This window comes from Schistocerca serialis, chromosome 8, assembly GCF_023864345.2.
Source record: "Schistocerca serialis cubense isolate TAMUIC-IGC-003099 chromosome 8, iqSchSeri2.2, whole genome shotgun sequence".
Taxonomy (NCBI): Eukaryota; Metazoa; Arthropoda; class Insecta; order Orthoptera; family Acrididae; genus Schistocerca; species Schistocerca serialis.
Genome location: NC_064645.1, coordinates 204,042,693 through 204,060,874, shown reverse-complemented (window position 1 = coordinate 204,060,874; position 18,182 = coordinate 204,042,693). Strand labels below are relative to the sequence as shown.

Here is an 18,182-nt window from a genome sequence, read left to right as displayed (position 1 = left end):
CCACTGTTGCCCTTGCAATTACTGAAAAGCTACTTGTGCCTCTTCAGGAACGTTTGTCTGGCCTCTCCACTGACACCTCCATTGTGGTATTGTTGAGACACATAAGCTGCCCTACGTCAATGATGTCTGTGGCTCATGGGACTATCTTTTAAGATAGTGGCTTCAATTAAATAGGACAACTTCTTTATTATAAAGGCTTTTGTACAAAATTTTGGTATTTAAGTAGCAACAGACTGGTATTCAGTGACTGTTCTTCCAGTCATGATGATATCCAAAGACTGGTTTCATACTTCACACGTCTTTCTTGCGAAAGTCTTATGTAATCTACATGGCTGTTGCAGCCAATACCAACCTGAACCTGCTTATTGTATTCAACCCTTAATCTCCCTTTAGAATTTTTACCCACTACACTTCACTCCAGTACCAAATTGACAGTTTGTTGATGCCTCAGAAAGTGTCCAGTCAGTCAGTTCCTTCCATTAGTCAAGTTGAGCCATAAATTTCTTTTCTCCCCAGTTAGATTCTTAGTTACCCGATGTATCCGTATAATCTTCAGCAGTCTTCTATAGCACCACATTTCAAAAGCAAGTTTTTCCTCCTTGTCTGAAGTGCTTATTGTCCATGTTTCACTTCCATGTATCGACGCGCAAGTTGCCAAAGTGGTGTCAGATCGAAAGACTTGCACCTGGCGAACGGTCTACCCTATGGGAGGCTTAGTCACACGGCATTTATTTTTTATTACTTCCATAACAAGGTTACACTGAAGACAGATACCTTCAGAACTGCTTTCTTTGTTGTAGGTGTCTACATTTTATATCCTCTTTACTACTTCCAACATCTGGTATTTTACTGCCCAGATAGCAAAACTAGTCCACCACTTTTAGTGTCTTGTTTCCTAATGTAATTCTCCCACTATCATCTGATTAAACCCACTACATTCCATTGACTGTGTTTTACTTTTGTAGATGTTTGTCTTCTAACTTTTTCAAGACAGTATTTCCATTTAACTAAATTTGGACTTTGTTGTCATCAGATTTCTCACTAATCAGTAAAGTGGCTAAAAAAAGTACCTATGATTATGCTGAGTGTTTTACCGATATATATTTTTGTAGAATTTAGGAAAGCATTGAACATTTTTCTTTTATTTCATGTTTGCTTGCTTGTCGTCATATACATTTTACATTTGCTTACAGCTTGTCGAACTCTCAAAGGCACAAGACATTGAGGCTGGAGATGGAACAACAAGTGTCGTCGTCGTCGCTGGCAGCCTCTTGGAAGCAGCACAGAAGTTACTGGCACGTGGCATTCACCCGACAGTAGTTTCAGATGCATTCCAGCGTGCTGCTGCCAAGTCTGTGGAGATCCTTTCTGGCATGTCACAGCCAGTATCTCTGGCAGACAGGGACAGTCTCATACGTTCAGCAGCAACTGCACTTAATTCTAAGGTTTGTTTACTGATTCTTAGTCCTGTGAACTATTTGTCCAGAGTTAATTAATTTTGTGATGAAAATTACATACACAGTCCAGTGATGGCAACTTGTGCAGAACACTAATATGGTAGTAATAAAGCCATAACACCCACATTTTTTCATTTAACTCAGTTTTTTAAACAAAATATGGTTTTAATGGCTAAGAGTGTTTTGGGCAAAAAATGCAACACCTTGATCACGACATGAAACAAATCAAATTGGCATGAAGTGCAGGTACATGCAGGAATGTGCAGCTAAATAACATTTCAGTGCAACTGCATGAGGTAGGTAGGAGTAATGCTATCTACATTCTGTATGTAAGGAGAGGTTACATAACGAGCCTCTCTTGTTTGTGACAGGATTTATTTGTGTAAGGGGGAGCAGTACCAGTGTGTGCTGGAATTACATACTCAGGACAGTGGCCAGTTGAGACTGCAGTTTATGTCAGCAATATTAATGCTCACAGTAGCCATAATCCCAGCTGTCATGCAAATATGGAATTGATGGATTCAGCAGAGCCATTCTCGAGGCTGTATGGCATCTGAGATGCCCAGTGTGGCTAGTGCCAAAGAGTACAGATATACTGTCCAGTTGATATACCCCCCTCCCCACCCCTGAGAGACTGACACCTCAACTCTCATCAGCAAGTACAATTGATAAACAGAGGATAAAACTGAAGCAGCATGGAATGACATAATCGTATGTTATCCGAGCTCAGTTCCTCAATACCCAATTGGATTAGAGATTATTGTTGATTTAAGAGGTAGCAGCTCAGTGTACTACTTTCTACTATACTGTGTATGCCCAATAAATAAAATTCCGTTATTTGGTATTTTTCGGGGTGTTAAAATTTTATTTGCCTACAGTGTATAAATTTCATACAATTAACAGTATAATTAATATATTGAATAGTAGGTCAAGGGGGGCAACATTGGTCCAAAATAAGCTGGCCTGGCAGAAAAATTTTTGGAGCGTGGAAAGAACAACTTCTTGCACAAGAACCGTGTGATTTGAAAAGCAGTTCTATGACAACCACCACACATTAAGTTTGGTTTAGTGATACTGCTAGTGAAGGTCTTACCCAAAGATGGAGGATGTTTTTTCTGTTGTAGGCAACATATTGGAAAATTTCAGAAAGTTATGCCATTTCATGAGCCTAAAGATTCACTTTTTGAAATTTCAACCTTAACCCCCACCACCACCACCACCACCACCACCACCACCACCAATGCACGAATACACCAGAAAGTTTTGGTGATAGCAATTGGGGACAAGGTGTGCTTTCACCAAAGTGATGAAAATGTGGTATAAAGGCCATTGGAATACAATGTGATGGCTGCCTACTGTTGGTCACTTCACTGTGTGATAAGCAATTCATTGGAGGACAAAGCTGCTAAGATGCTTTGAGGGGGAGAGGAGGGGAGGGAGGGAAGTAATAAAAGCCAAGGGATACACAATTACTTTGTAATAGAGAGATGTGTTCATGTTTGTACTTCAGTAAAACTTCTGTTCCGATTGAAAAATTGTAAGGGGACAGTCAAATGAAAGTGAGACAGATGGGAAACAATCATATCAAAAGTAGTTCCAAACTGTTAATACATTTATCCCACTGTGAGACAAGATTGTGAAAGCCTTCATTGAAAAAGGTTTGTGTTGCCTATAGAACCATGATTGTCTCTAGGTACGCACATCATTTACCACAGCAAATTGACAGCCACAAGTGTATTTTCTCAGAGCTTCAAAAATATGGAAATCTCATAGGGAGGGATCGGGAATGCATGGAGGAAGAGATAAACATCTGTGTACAATCATGGTTCCATGGGCAACCACAGATGTTGACCATCTTGCCTGTCAGTGGGATAAATGTGTAAGAAACTCTGGCAATTACTTTTGAGATAATAAACAATTTACTTACTTTTTTCCATCTGTCTCATTCTAATTTGACTGCTCGTTGTAAGTATTATGGTTGTTTATTGAGGTTTGTGGAGAATTGTTTGTAGGCTATAGAGAGGGTGGAAGGGTATCTGATATTTGGGAAATAATAAAACTTTAGGAGAGTGTAGTAAACACTTTCTCTTACTAAAAGTGAGGCATGTTTATAGCAATCTGCTACCTTAGTCACCATTATTGTGTTGTTTTCAGTTACAGTATGTTTTGATATTAAGGGCTGTGGCAGTACACTAATGTGCCCATAGTTGGAATATTTAATTCTAATTTTTGTATATTTACAGGTTGTATCACAACAGTCCAGCTTACTGGCACCAATAGCTGTAGATGCAGTCCTCAAAGTGATTGACCCTGCGCAAGACACCAATGTTGACCTGAAGGTGAGACAGTGATAATATACTTAATATGTGCCCTTTTTCCTTATAGTTTTACTCCTTTAGTTATGTAGTCTTTTTTAATTATGGAGGTGTGAAATAATTCTGATGAGTTACTGGAAGCTGCACATGTTGCAGTGGTGAGGAAATGCTGCTTAGTCTAAGAGCTAGAAATGAAAGTACTGTGGGTGCCAGTAAAATGAACACACATTCAAGGTTAGTGTTTTGTGGAAGGTAACTTACCAGTGAGGGTAAATATTGGGGGATATCAGCTATAAATCAACATTTTTCAGAAAGCGATGTACTTGCTCTGCAAATGCAATCTTGGGCACATTGTGGTAATACACTTTGTGGTTAAATCAGTGGGAAAAATCCAGGATGGAATGTGACAGTTTAATACTTTGTGGTTAACGTATCATGTTCTAACACCATAACCTGTGGAACTGGACCTTTCACTGTGCATGTTCTGCCAAATTTCCTCTTTTTTCTGCATCACACATTATACAAATATTCCAAATGTATCACTAATACCAAACTACTTCCGAACAGGCCTCAGAAGGCCCAACAGTATCGATTGGCTGCCGTGTCATCCTCAGCCCTTAGGCATCACTGGATGCAGATGGGCTTGGGGTCAGCAAACTGCTCACCCAGCTGTTGTCAGTTTTCATGACAAGAGCTACTTCTTCTCAATCAAGTAGCTCCTTTGGTAGCGTCACATGGGCCTTTCTTGCCAGCAGCACTTGGTAGACCCCAATGGTCACTCATTCAAGTGCTAGCCAAGCCCGATAGCGCTTAACTTTGGTAATTTTATGGAAACTTGTGTTACCATTACAGCAAGACTTTTGGCCCCATACTTACCACAGATATGTGAAATTATTGATGTTGTTCATTCTGTATAATAATTGTATTTCCACGGTTATTGAAAGTTAGGCAATGCTTCCTGTTCCCTACGCCAAGTTTAAAGTGCACTTTCTTTTTGTGGCTTTATCAGTTACACACTAGTGCAGTTATAGTGTACTTAGTGAAATCTTTTAATAGAAGAGCATATTGCAAATTCATGTAATTTGATGCAGCTTCAAAAGATATGTAATACCCGCTAGTAAAATAAAGTGAACTAAAATTTCCTACCAGATGATGTAAAAACATTGTTTGAATCTCTCTCTCTCTCTCTCTCTCTCTCTCTCTCTCTCTCTCTCTCTCTCTCTCTCTCTCTCTTTTCTTTTTTTTAGGTAGTTTATTTACGTTGATGATTTATCTTTCATATTCCCCTTATAAAGTATGATGGATAAATTTCAATGTGTTTAAATGTGATGGTATTATGATATTTTTAAAAAAAATCCATTATCAGACTGAAATTTAATTTGTCAAAATAATTGTAATCTGCAGAATGTTGTAAAATAGGTCTAGCAGTGTTTTGAAAAGCTATAAACACAGTGGAAGTTACTGAGTTGCATTATGAAGTAGTGCTTATTTTTAATAGTATGGAAGTCTGTCCAGAAAAATGTGAGAGAGAAGTGGGTCAAAATGAAAATGCAGACAAGCAGTGAACTAGTTAAAATCAAATACTTGAGCAGGTTAATGCGTAAGAACAGAAACTGAGTGGACAGAAAATGACAATAGAACTAGAGCAACATTCGTTGGTGGGGCATTTAATTCAGTATAAAGCCATAAGTGAACTCAGGTGAGGAAAGGTTGTGACTAGAAAAATCTTTTTTTTCCAAAAGCTGTTGGTATAAAATGTGTAACAATGCAGTCATGTCAGAAGTTAGCTTGGAATGTGATGGTTTATAAGTCATCTGTTATTAAGATTAGACCTCGCTGACATCCATTAAATGCCGTAAAGTCGTAGATAATGTGTTTCTATCATCTTCTTTCATTGTTTCAAAAAAGTTATACGGTTATTAACTGTTATTTTCTTACATAGTGGGAAACTTCTGTTACACAAACTTGAGGCATTGCCATACTGACCAGATGTGATTATCTTTTTGCTTTGTTTCGTTATTTGCTCCAAGCGTCGAATATGTTAGCCGAAACAACATGCAGAAGACATGCTTTGTTGGTGCTGCACATATTAGTGATTTTGGTCAAGGTAAACTAACACTGCAGTGTACTTCTTCAGCATGTCAGTGTAAAAGTGTGCACAGAAGCAGTTAAGAGAAAAATCCATGCAACGTGCCCATTTATTTCCTTTGTGTGAAACCACTTGTATAATATCGTGTGCCAAATTAGAGTTCTAGATTTGCCTATTTTACTGTTTGGGTAATTTCTGCGTAATCTTTCATTGACTGCATCAATATTCATTTGTATTGCAACATAATGCAAAATTTTGAACATTCACGAGTGCCGCAATAAACTCTTACTCTTATCTTCAGTTATAGGTTTCAACTTAATTTTAAAACTTTTGAGAACAGTGGGCCTATCCTGATTCAAAACAGGGTACAATGAAGTGAGAAATAGGTTATCTTGAGAATTTTCAGACACTTAGAACTATATTTTCATAAGAAATTGGTACTAGTGTTTTAGATATGCAATGTATTTCGTAGCAAATCAGCGTTTGTGGTTCATAGTTCTTCCAAAGAATACATCACCCCTGAACTTCATTGTATATCATTGCAAATAAATGTGCATTTTTGAGAATTTTTGGAAGCTTTCATTGCCCTTTGCATATTCTATGAGCAGTTTGTAGCAAATGGGTGTTTGTGATTTAATTACTACAGCAGGTTTTCTAACATTGTGCCAGAGTTTGAAGTGCTCATGGAAAGCAGTGTAGCTCACTTCATACTAGGTACAGAAAGCTGGTTGAAATGTGAAGCTGATAGCAGTGAGATTTTTAGGGAAAATTAAATCTATATTGAAAGGATAGGCAAAAGGAAATGATAGTGGTGTATGTCACAGTAGTTGAGAAACTCGTATCCACCAAGGTAGAAACTGAAGCTGCATGTGAGATTGTCGGGCAAGACTCTGTATCAAGGGTCTCCATGAAACAATAATTGGATCGTTCTATCACTCACCAGACTCGTCTTCTGACATAACCGAAAACTTCAGAGAAAACCACAGTTCACTTGTAAGTTCCCCAATCGTACTGTACTGTAATAATCTGTGGAGACTTTAATCATTCAACAATTAATTGGGAAAATTATAGTTTTGTTAGTGGTGGGTGTTATAAGATATCCTATGCAACTTTACTGAATGTCTTCTCTGAAAACTACGTAGAACAGACAGTTAGTAACACTGCTCTTGATGGAAATATATTAAATCTAATGGCAACAAGTAGACTTGACTTCTTTGATGATGCCCACATTGAAACTGGTATCACTGATCATGACCCATTTGTGACAGCAGTGATTACCAAGGTACAAAGGACAAGTAGAAAGACACACATGTTCAGTAAACTAAATAAAAAGTCAGTAGTATCATATACCACTGAGAATGGAACTCTGGCTCATGTTTAAAAGAATAGTTGACCATGCACTGAATAAATATGTACCCAGTAGAACAATTCATAATGGGAGAGAATCTCCATGGTACACAGTCACTGTAAACAAACTTCCAAAGAAACAGAGATTACTGCATAACAGGTGTGAAACAAAGTGTAGAGCCGTAGATAGAATGAAACATGTTTGGCTCTCAAGAGAGCAATGGGTGATGCCTTCAATTGCAGAATATTGTCAAGTGATCTTTCACAGAACTCAAAGAAATTCTAGCCATACGTAAAGGCTGGTAGTGGCACTACAGTTTGTGCCCAGTTACCAATGAATAAGATACGAATTGAAGTTGAGGGTAGAGAGCAAAAGCTGAAATGCTTTTCTCCATTTTCGACTGTTGCTTTACAAAGGAAAACCCAGGAGATTTGCCCCAATTTAATCCTTGTACCACAGCAACCTGCAAAGATGAAGGAAATAAGTGTTAGTGTCAGTGGTGTTGAGAAACAACTGAAATCATTAAAATTGAGCAAAGCTCCAGGGCTAGTGGAATCCCTGTCAGATTCTACACTGAATTTGCAGTTGATTTAGCCTCTCTTCTAATTATAATCTATTGTAAGTCCATCAAACAAAAAACCATGCCCAATTCTTGGAAAAAGGCACAGCTCACACCTGTCTACAAGAAGAGTAGTAGAAGTGATCCACAAAACTACCATCCATCATCCTTGTCATTGATTTGTTGTAGAATGTTAGAATATTTCTCACGTGACATAGCGAAAGCTGTGGATCAAGGCAACTGTATAGATGCAGTGTTTCTTTATTTCCAAAAGTCTTTTGACCCAGTACTGCACCTACGCTAATTGTCAAATGTACAGTCATATGGAGTATCAAGTGAAATTTATGACTGGATTGAGGACGCCTTGTTAGGGAGGACACAGCTTGTTATCTTGGATGGAGAGTCATCGACAGATGAAGTAACTTCGGGTGTGCCCCAGGAAAGTGTGAGAACCCTTGCTGTTCATGTTGTATGTTAATGACCTTGCAGACAACAGCAAAATCAGGCTTTTTACAGATATGCAGTTATCTACAATAAAGTACTACCTGAAAGAAGCTGCATAAATATTCAGTCATATCTTGATAAGAGTTCAAAGTGGTGCAGAGATTGACAATTTGCTTTAAATGTTCAGAAATTTAAAATTTTGCGCTTCACAAAATGAAAAAACTTAGTATCCTAACCATACTATCAGCGAGTCTCTGTTGGAATTGGCGAACTCAAATGAATACATGGGTGTAACACATTCTAGGGATATGAAGTGGAATGATGACATAGCTTCAGTTGTGGGTAAAGCAGGAGGTAGACTTTGGTTCATTGGCAGAATACTGGGGAAGTGCAATCAGTATAAAAAGGAGGTTGCTTAAAAATCACTTGCGCGACCAGCTGTAGAATATTGCTCAAGTGTGTGGTACCTGTACCAGGCAGGAATAACAGGGAATGTGAACATACACAGAGAAGAGCAGCAGGAATGGTCGCAGGTTTTTTAATCCGTGGGAGAGAGTTACAGAGATGCTGAAGGAACTGAACAGGAAGACTCTTGAAGATAGACATAAACTATTCTGAGAAAGTCTATTAACAAAGTTTCAAGAACCGGCTTTATTTGATTACTCTGGGGATCTACTACAACCCCCTAGGTATTGCTCACACAGGGATCGTGAGGATAGAATAATTACTGTACGCGCTGAGACATTCAATCATTCTTCCTGTGTTCCATAAATGAATGGAACAGGAAGAGACTCAAATAACTGGTACAATGAGACATACCCTCTGCCATGCACCTCACAGTGGTTTACAGAGCTTAGATGTAGGTGTAGATGGGTAATACACCGTTGTCTCATGGGACTAAAAGTCATTCTGCTGCTCTTCTCACATTTCCATTTAACACATGGCCATACGGACAGCATTAAGTGTCCTTAATGTATCTGTGGGTATTTACTTCTCATTTCAAAGTAACAGATGGCAGTAATAACTTTGTCAGCATTTGCCTGATGAGGCAGTATGCTTTGTAGCAGTGTGTGACATCAAAGTAAGTTTGTATTAGTAATTTAACATATTGAGTTTCAGCAGTACAGCTCTGTATCCATGCTAAAACTGAAGAACTGCAAATAAAACAAATTTTACAAATTGACATTACACAGTGCAAACACTTCTAAAATCTATTGAAATGTCTCTGTCCAATTAGACTCGGTGTAATATCTTTGGTTTTATTTCATATTACCAGTTATTTACAAGACAATTGAGCTGACTGCAATGTTTCACATTTGAATAACATCAGCATAGCAGCTTGTCATGATTGGTAGAAGGCTGTTATCAGGTCAAAAACCTCTGATGCTGTGACATAAAAAGTGGTTTACTTTGTAGGCATTGTAATCCTTTGTCATTTGATGATAATCGTCATTGCTTGAAACTGGCCAAGAATAAATTGGTTCCATACCACTGGAGCTGTTCAGAGCTGTTTACTATTGTGAGAATGTATGGAGATCTACATATTCACGATGTTTGGAGTGTGTAAAATGATAAATTTCATGTTTTTTAATAATTTTTATACTGTCGTTCTACGGATCAGAGCGTGGAATGTCAGATCCCTTAATCAGGCAGGTAGGTTAGAAAATTTAAAAAGGGAAATGGATAGGTTGAAGTTAGATATAGTGGGAATTAGTGAAGTTCGGTGGCAGGAGGAACAAGACTTCTGGTCAGGTGACTACAGGGTTATAAACACAAAATCAAATAGGGGTAATGCAGGAGTAGGTTTAATAATAAATAGGAAAATAGGAATGCGGGTAAGCTACTACAAACAGCATAGTGAACGCATTATTGTGGGCAAGATAGATACGAAGCCCACACCTACTACAGTAGTACAAGTTTATATGCCAACTGGCTCTGCAGATGACGAAGAAATTGAAGAAATGTATGATGAAATAAAAGAAATTATTCAGCTTGTGAAGGGAGACGAAAATTTAATAGTCATGGGTGACTGGAATTCGAGTGTAGGAAAAGGGAGAGAAGGAAACATAGTAGGTGAATATGGATTGGGGCTAAGAAATGAAAGAGAAAGCCGCCTGGTAGAATTTTGCACAGAGCACAACATAATCGTAACTAACACTTGGTTTAAGAATCATGAAAGAAGGTTGTATACATGGAAGAACCCTGGAAATACTAAAAGGTATCAGATAGATTATATAATGGTAAGACAGAGATTTAGGAACCAGGTTTTAAATTGTAAGACAGTTCCAGGGGCAGATGTGGACTCTGACCACAATCTATTGGTTATGACCTGTAGATTAAAACTGAAGAAACTGCAAAAAGGTGGGAATTTAAGGAGATGGGACCTGGCTAAACTGACAGAACCAGAGGTTGTACAGAGTTTCAGGGAGAGCATAAGGGAACAATTGACAGGAATGGGGGAAAGAATACAGTAGAAGAAGAATGGGTAGCTTTGAGGGATGAAGTAGCGAAGGCAGCAGAGGATCAAGTAGGTAAAAAGACGAGGGCTAGTAGAAATCCTTGGGTAACAGAAGAAATATTGAATTTAATTGATGAAAGGAGAAAATATAAAAATGCAGTAAATGTAGCAGGCAAAAAGGAATACAAACGTCTCAAAAATGAGATCGACAGGAAGTGTAAAATGGCTAAGCAGGGATGGCTAGAGGACAAATGTAAGGATGTAGAGGCCTATCTCACTAGGGGTAAGATATACTGCCTACAGGAAAATTAAAGAGACCTTTGGAGATAAGAGAACGACTTGTATGAATATCAAGAGCTCAGATGGAAACCCAGTTCTAAGCAAAGAAGGGAAAGGAGAAAGGTGGAAGGAGTATATAGAGGGTCTATACAAGGGCGATGTACTTGAGGACAATATTATGGAAATGGAAGAGGATGTAGATGAAGATGAAATGGGAGATATGATACTGCGTGAAGAGTTTGACAGAGCACTGAAAGACCTGAGTCGCAACAATGCTCCGGGAGTAGACAACATTCCATTAGAACTACTGACGGCCGTGGGAGAGCCAGTCCTGACAAAATTCTGCCATCTGGTGAGCAAGATGTATGAAACAGGCGAAATACCCTCAGACTTCAAGAAGAATATAATAATTCCAATCCCAAAGAAAGCAGGTGTTGACAGATGTGAAAATTATCGAACTATCAGTTTAATAAGTCACGGCTGCAAAATACTAACACAAATTCTTTACAGACGAATGGAAAATCTAGTAGAAGCCAACCTCGGGGAAGACCAGTTTGGATTCCGTAGAAACACTGGAACACGTGAGGCAATACTGACCTTACGACTTATCTTAGAAGAAAGATTAAGGAAAGGCAAACCTACGTTTCTAGCATTTGTAGACTTAGAGAAAGCTTTTGACAATGTTGACTGGAATACTCTCTTTCAAATTCTAAAGGTGGCAGGGGTAAAATACAGGGAGCGAAAGGCTATTTAGAATTTGTTGTTCAATCTGTATATTGAGCAAGCAGTAAAGGAGTAGGTATTAAAATTCATGGAGAAGAAATAAAAACTTTGAGGTTTGCCGATGACATTGTAATTCTGTTAGAGACAGCAAAGGACTTGGAAGAGCAGTTGAATGGAATGGACAGTGTCTTGAAAGGAGGATATAAGATGAACATCAACAAAAGCAAGACAAGGATAATGGAATGGAGTCTAATTAAGTCGGGTGATGCTGAGGGAATTAGATTAGGAAATGAGGCAGTTAAAGTAGTAAAGGAGTTTTGCTATTTGGGGAGCAAAATAACTGATGATGGTCGAAGTAGAGAGGATATAAAATGTAGGCTGGCAATGGCAAGGAAAGCGTTTCTGAAGAAGAGAAATTTGTTAACATCCAGTATTGATTTAAGTGTCAGGAAGTCATTTCTGAAAGTATTCGTATGGAGTGTAGCCATGTATGGAAGTGAAACATGGACGATAAATAGTTTGGACAAGAAGAGAATAGAAGCTTTCGAAATGTGGTGCTACAGAAGAATGCTGAAGATTAGATGAGTAGATTACATAACTATTGAGGAAGTATTGAATAGGATTGGGGAGAAGAGAAGTTTGTGGCACAACTTGACCAGAAGAAGGGATCGGTTGGTAGGACATGTTCTGAGGCATCAAGGGATCACCAATTTAGTATTGGAGGGCAGCGTGGAGGGTAAAAATCGTAGAGGGAGACCAAGAGATGAATATACTAAGCAGATTCAGAAGGATGTAGGGTGCAGTAGGTACTGGGAGATGAAAAAGCTTGCACAGGATAGAGTAGCATGGAGAGCTGCATCAAACCAGTCTCAGGACTGAAGACCACAACAACAACAACAACAATTGCAATTGTTTGATAAGTATGACAACATTTTTCCAATTTGCGTTAGTTATACTACTTGAAACGCCAGTTGACTCAACATCTCCCTACCTAATTACACTGGAGCACCAAAGAAACTGGTAGATGCATACATATTCAAATACAGATATGTAAACTGGCAGAGTATGGCGCTGCAGTTGGCAACACCTATATAAAACAAGTGTCTGGTGCAGTTGTTAGATCAGTTACTGCTGCTACAGTGGCAGGTTATCAAGATTTAAGTGAGTTTGAATGTTGTTACAGTTGGCGCACAAGCGATGGGACAGAGCATCTCCGGGGTAGTGATGAAGTGGGGATTTTCCTGTATGACCATTTTAGGGGTGTACTGTGAATATCAAGTATGTAGTAAAACATCAAATCTCCGTCACTGCTGTGGCCAGAAAAAGATCCTGCAAGAATGGGACCAACAATGACTGAAGAGAATTGTTAGACATGACAGAAATGCAACCCATCTGCAAATTGCTACAGATTTCAATGATAGGGCCACCAACAAGTGTCATCATTGATATGGGGTCTTGGAGCCGAAGGTCCTCTCATGAACCCTTGATGACTGCATGACACAAAGCTTTACGCCTTGCTTGGGTCCATCAACACTGACATTAGACTGTTGATGACAGGAAACATGTTGCCTAGTCAGACGGGTCTCGTTTCAAATTGTATCTAGCGGATGGATGTGTACGGGTATGGAGACAACCTCATGAATGCATGGACCCTGCTTGTCAGCAGGGGACTGTTCAAGCTAGTGGAGGCTCTGTAATGGTTTGGGGCATGTGCAGTTGTAGTGATGTGGAACCCCTGATACAATTGTAACAGGTGACACGTAAGCATTCTGTTTGATCACCTGCATCCATTCATGTCCATTGTACATTCCGATGGACTTGAGCAATTCCAGCAGGACAGTATGATACTCCACATGTCCAGAATTGCTGCAGAATGGCTCCAGGAACGTTCTTCTGAGTTTGAACACTCCTGCTGGCCACTAAATCTAGCATTAACATCACGAGACAAACCTATAGAAAAAAAAATCATTAGACTTTAAACCCAAATAATAAATAATCTTTATCACACGAAAAATAACTCCCCAGTCATGAACATTATTATTGCATGATTCATGGTGTCAATTCCCTCGAGCACTACTCCAGACATTATTAGAGTCCATGGCATGTCATGTTGTGGCATTTCTGTGTACTTGCAGGGGCCCTACATGATATTAGGCAAGTGTACCAGTTTCCTTGGCTCTTCGGTGTATTTTCTAATGATGTATGTGGTGCTGTTAGCTTAGGTGTTAGTGTGGTATTGGCAACTCCAGGAACAGTGAAATTGAGTGAGATAATTCAGCAGTAAAATGGTTAGCTAATTATCAGAGAGATCATGGTTAAAGTGAGGTTCTGCCAATCTAATATTGACTTTATCTTCATGCATAATATGACATGCTTCAATAAACTATATTGTGTCAGATTTTCTTCACCTACATACGCTGCCCTCTTATAAGTTTGGAAACGCCCAGTGGTTGTGGGCAATTGAAAGGAAATACATTATAAAATTGCATTTTACTGTTTTTTTAAATTTCTATTATGCTCAAACAATACATTGGTAAATGCAAATATTAAATTTTAGATTTCTCAAAATAGCCACCCTTTGCTTTAATCGCTGCCTTGCATACTCTCGGCAAGCAGTTGGTCAATTTTGCCAGTGCGTCAGTTGGGTTTAGTCTCCATTCTTGCTGCAGGACCTTCCACAAGTGTGTCCTGCTTATGATTCCTTGTTTCCAGATCTTCATGTCCAACTCATCCCATAGTAGCAATTTCTGAACCTCCAGAGAATAGAGACTGGCGGAGGTGTATGTTTTGGGTGGTTGTTTTGCTGCAAGACAAACCCCTTCTCAATCAGAAGCAAAGCAGATGTATTGACATGTTGCTGTAGAATGCCATAATAGTCCTTTTGTTCATTTTCCATCTACTTTCACCAAATCTCTTACTTATTCCCACTAAAAGATCCTCATACCATCACAGAACCCCTCCAAGCTTCACAGTTGCAATTAGGCATAGGTGATTCACACATTCATGGGGTGAACAGCTTTTAAATTGTTGGTATTTACTTCCAAATATTTCAAACTTGGGTCCATCAGTGAATAAGACTCTTTCCCAATCCCCTGCTGTCCAATGTTGGTATGTTGTAGTTCATTGAAGTCTTTTCTTCTTCTTGACAGAGCACAGCAATGGTTTCCTTGCAGCTACATAATCGTGGAGGTTGTTTTCTGCCAGGCTCCTTCTCACTGTTGACTCGCATGTATCCCTAGTTTTGTCAGTCAATTCACAGACAGTTTTGAATCTATTACCTTTACCAGTCACTACCAAATACCTTTTCTGGCGTTCTGATATTTTCCTGGGTGCTCCTGAGAGAGGACAATCATCATAGGGGCCAGTATTTCAATGTCATTGTATTGTCTTGATAAGTGGTGTAAAATGCCTGGGGATATATAAGTTGGGGCAAATACCCAGGAGAAATGCCTGGGCAAATGACCAAAATTCATAAATGCCTAGACATTTAGGCATTTTAAATATTGATAAGCAGTGCCCCCCTTTTTTTTTTTAAAGGGGGGCAAAATATTGTATTGGAGAAGGTGTTTTTGGAACACTGCTTCTTTAATGTATGGGTAAACAAGTTGAAAAAGCTGCCTCAGAGTTAGGGGAGAGTTATTGGGGAAATAAATTGGATTGTAAACATAACTTTTTACATCTTCAATGAGCTCAGTTTCTGGAGTGGTGCATAGTAAGAAAAGAATAAAACACTCAAGTCTAAAAGTAATTTTTGAAATAAAGTATAGTTTATATTAAGCAGCTAGCCTGTAGGTAGTACCTTTACTTATACTATACTACTGCAAAAAAATTAAATATTGCCAGTCAGTTTCTTGATCTGAAGTCAAAGAATCATGAAGTTCAAATGTGTTTCAGATTCTCCTTAATCTAACTTCTTGCTCACCACTGGGTTCCTTTCGGTTTTGTCTTTGCTTGGACTTGTCAGTATGGACTTTTCCTTGGAATCATTTTTCGTGGCGTCAACAGGCTTATGTCATGTTCCTGCTCCATTCATCAACTTCCAGTTGTAGGAGAGGTAGGTTAGTTTTGCAGCTATCTGTGATATGAGTCTGTTGCTTTTTTACTGTGGATCCTGCTGAAGGAACACTCAGCAGCAGCAGCAGCAGATGTAACTGGTGTGCCCAGATTTTTTATGGCAATTTCTGCCAATTCATTAGTTCTTCTTAAACCTCGCCTCCACAATAAAGAATGTATGTGATGATTTTTATTTTCCTGAGGGTGAGTACTCACTCCTTCACACACTAATTGTCTGGATCAAATTTTCCTTGTTTGTCCCTGTAATCCCCTCAGAGCGCACACCACTCTTTGCTGAGTTCGTGTTTGGCTACCATGGGACCCAAGCCTTTACAGCATCTTCTGTGCTGCATGTGTATCCTCCTGATATTCTTTTTCCCCTTTCTTGGGGAACATGTCTGGGATATTATTTTTGGGTATGTGTTCTGAATTTTCCGTAGCCTGACATCAGGATAGTCCCTCAACTGTTTCTTTTCTTCTTTGTTGCTTGCACAATCAGTCAGTTTGTATAGAACTGAGCAATACCAATATGTATGTATATGTACAATAATCACACAGTGTAGATCACATGTGCTGAGTGCGAAAATGAAATCAGAAATGTTCCATCACATACCATTTTTTCTCAGAAAGGTACGCCACATTTACAACTTTCTATGCCACATATACTACTTTCTACAATCTTGGAAACGACTGAGTAGCAGTACAGGAGGAATCTGCAGTAACTTAATATACAGATCACGCAATAAGTATTTCCTTCTTATCGCATCCCGTAAGTCTCCCCTGACCCATGGTACTGGCTGACTCTGTCCCGTTTCGTAGACTTCTCCATTCCTTTTCCTTCAACCCTCTTCCTTCCCCTTCAACCCTTCTACGTGAAGGAGGAGCCACTGGCTCCGAAAGCTTGCCTAATTATAATCTCCTTTTATGTGTGTGTTCTGCCGCCACTTAGTGAGTACATCTTTTATCTATACAATTACATTATTTAAGTCAAAAGTAATTGTTTGTATTATAAAACATAATATAAAATGAGGATAGTATGAAAAAGCTGAGTAAAGCTGGGAATGTACTTAACAGGTTAGAATCTTTTCCTGAAAACTTCCTGTTTGTGGGTAGGCGGTGAAACTTCTTTTAGGAGTGTCCAGCAGTAATTTGCCAAAAAATTTGTCAAATATCTTCCCTTATATCATCTTTCCATGATTGTGACATCTTGTTGAAATCACTCAACATGTTTGTCACTCACATCTCTAAGATTAGGTGGAAGAAATCCAAATGACAATGAAGGAAATGTAATTTCAGAGACATGTTGCACCCCATAGCCTTGCAACAGATCAGTATGTGTTCTGCCAGTTCCCTGTAATACTCAGACATTACACTTCCCAAGAAATTGTAGCATATATCCGTAAGTGAGGCAGACTGACTTCTCAGTATCTGTCAGCTACTGTTCAGAGGTAATATATTTCGTCAAGTCACAGGTCTGAGGTCCAATGAAAATTCCTTCTTTAATTTTTGTAGTACTAATTGCAGGAAATTTAGAGAGTAAAAATCAAAAACCCTGGCCATCTTTGTCCATTGCTTTCACAAAATTCTCCATAAAGTCCAGTTTCAGATGGAGTAGTGGCAACAGCAAACTGTGTTTGTCAATTAGGCGTTCATGTGACACTTTCTTTTCACCTTGATTGAAAATTTCTCTCAGGCCACTCTTTGACTACATAATGGTCTTTCATTACCCTACTTACTATCCCAGTGACAAGAAACAGCAATTATCTGCATTCCAGTAGTAGTCCCATAACTTTGGGATCACAACAAATTTTCCATTTGTGATTTGAATAGCAATGTACTTCAGGAGTAGTGCAGTGTTCTCTGTTTTCCTTTAACTGAAGGGAAAAAAAATAGGTCACTGGTATCAAAGGTTTCTTGTTTCTGTTACTTAACAGAACAGCTTGAACACGACTCTGTCAGGAAGGTATAAATAGATGCCATTCTTGTGGGTTGTAAATGGTCCTAAATTTTGTAAGCAGCCCATTTATGCCACTACAGTATACCAAATTCTGTCATTGAGAAAAGTAGAAAGGCCATGATGTTACAGACTGTAATACTAATGTTTGGTTGTAACATGGTCTTTTCTTGAATACAAGACCCAAGTAATTCTGCTTGCCTCTTTGAAAGTTTAGATATCTTAAAAGACCATTTAGTTCTGCAGCTGTGGTTCTAGATGTGCTGCAGATGGTGTGTACTCAAGATCTTCATTATCTACATGATCTTTTGATTTCTCGTCATCATTGTCTGTTTCATCTTTGTGTCCATTGTTGGTTGTTTTAGAATGAAAGTGTGTCAGAATGTGGAACTGGGCGAATTGCAGATTCCAGATTTGGACAAAAAACTATGTTTTAATTTACTTGAGGTGCCCCCTGCCCCCCACAGTTGTGATATGGCGTAGCTGGTTGGGTTCCATGCAAC

At 38.9% G+C, this 18,182-nt stretch overlaps 1 protein-coding gene across 1 annotated transcript in view; it reads left to right on the top strand.

Moving 5' to 3' along the window:
* LOC126416438 (T-complex protein 1 subunit delta) overlaps positions 1 to 18,182 on the top strand; it is a 100,460-nt gene that overhangs the window by 42,210 nt on the left and 40,068 nt on the right. Inside the window, exons 4-5 of the mRNA XM_050084161.1 lie at positions 1,194 to 1,445; positions 3,701 to 3,796. Coding sequence (XP_049940118.1) covers positions 1,194 to 1,445; positions 3,701 to 3,796 — 348 coding nt within the window. The remainder of the gene's footprint in view (positions 1 to 1,193; positions 1,446 to 3,700; positions 3,797 to 18,182) is intronic.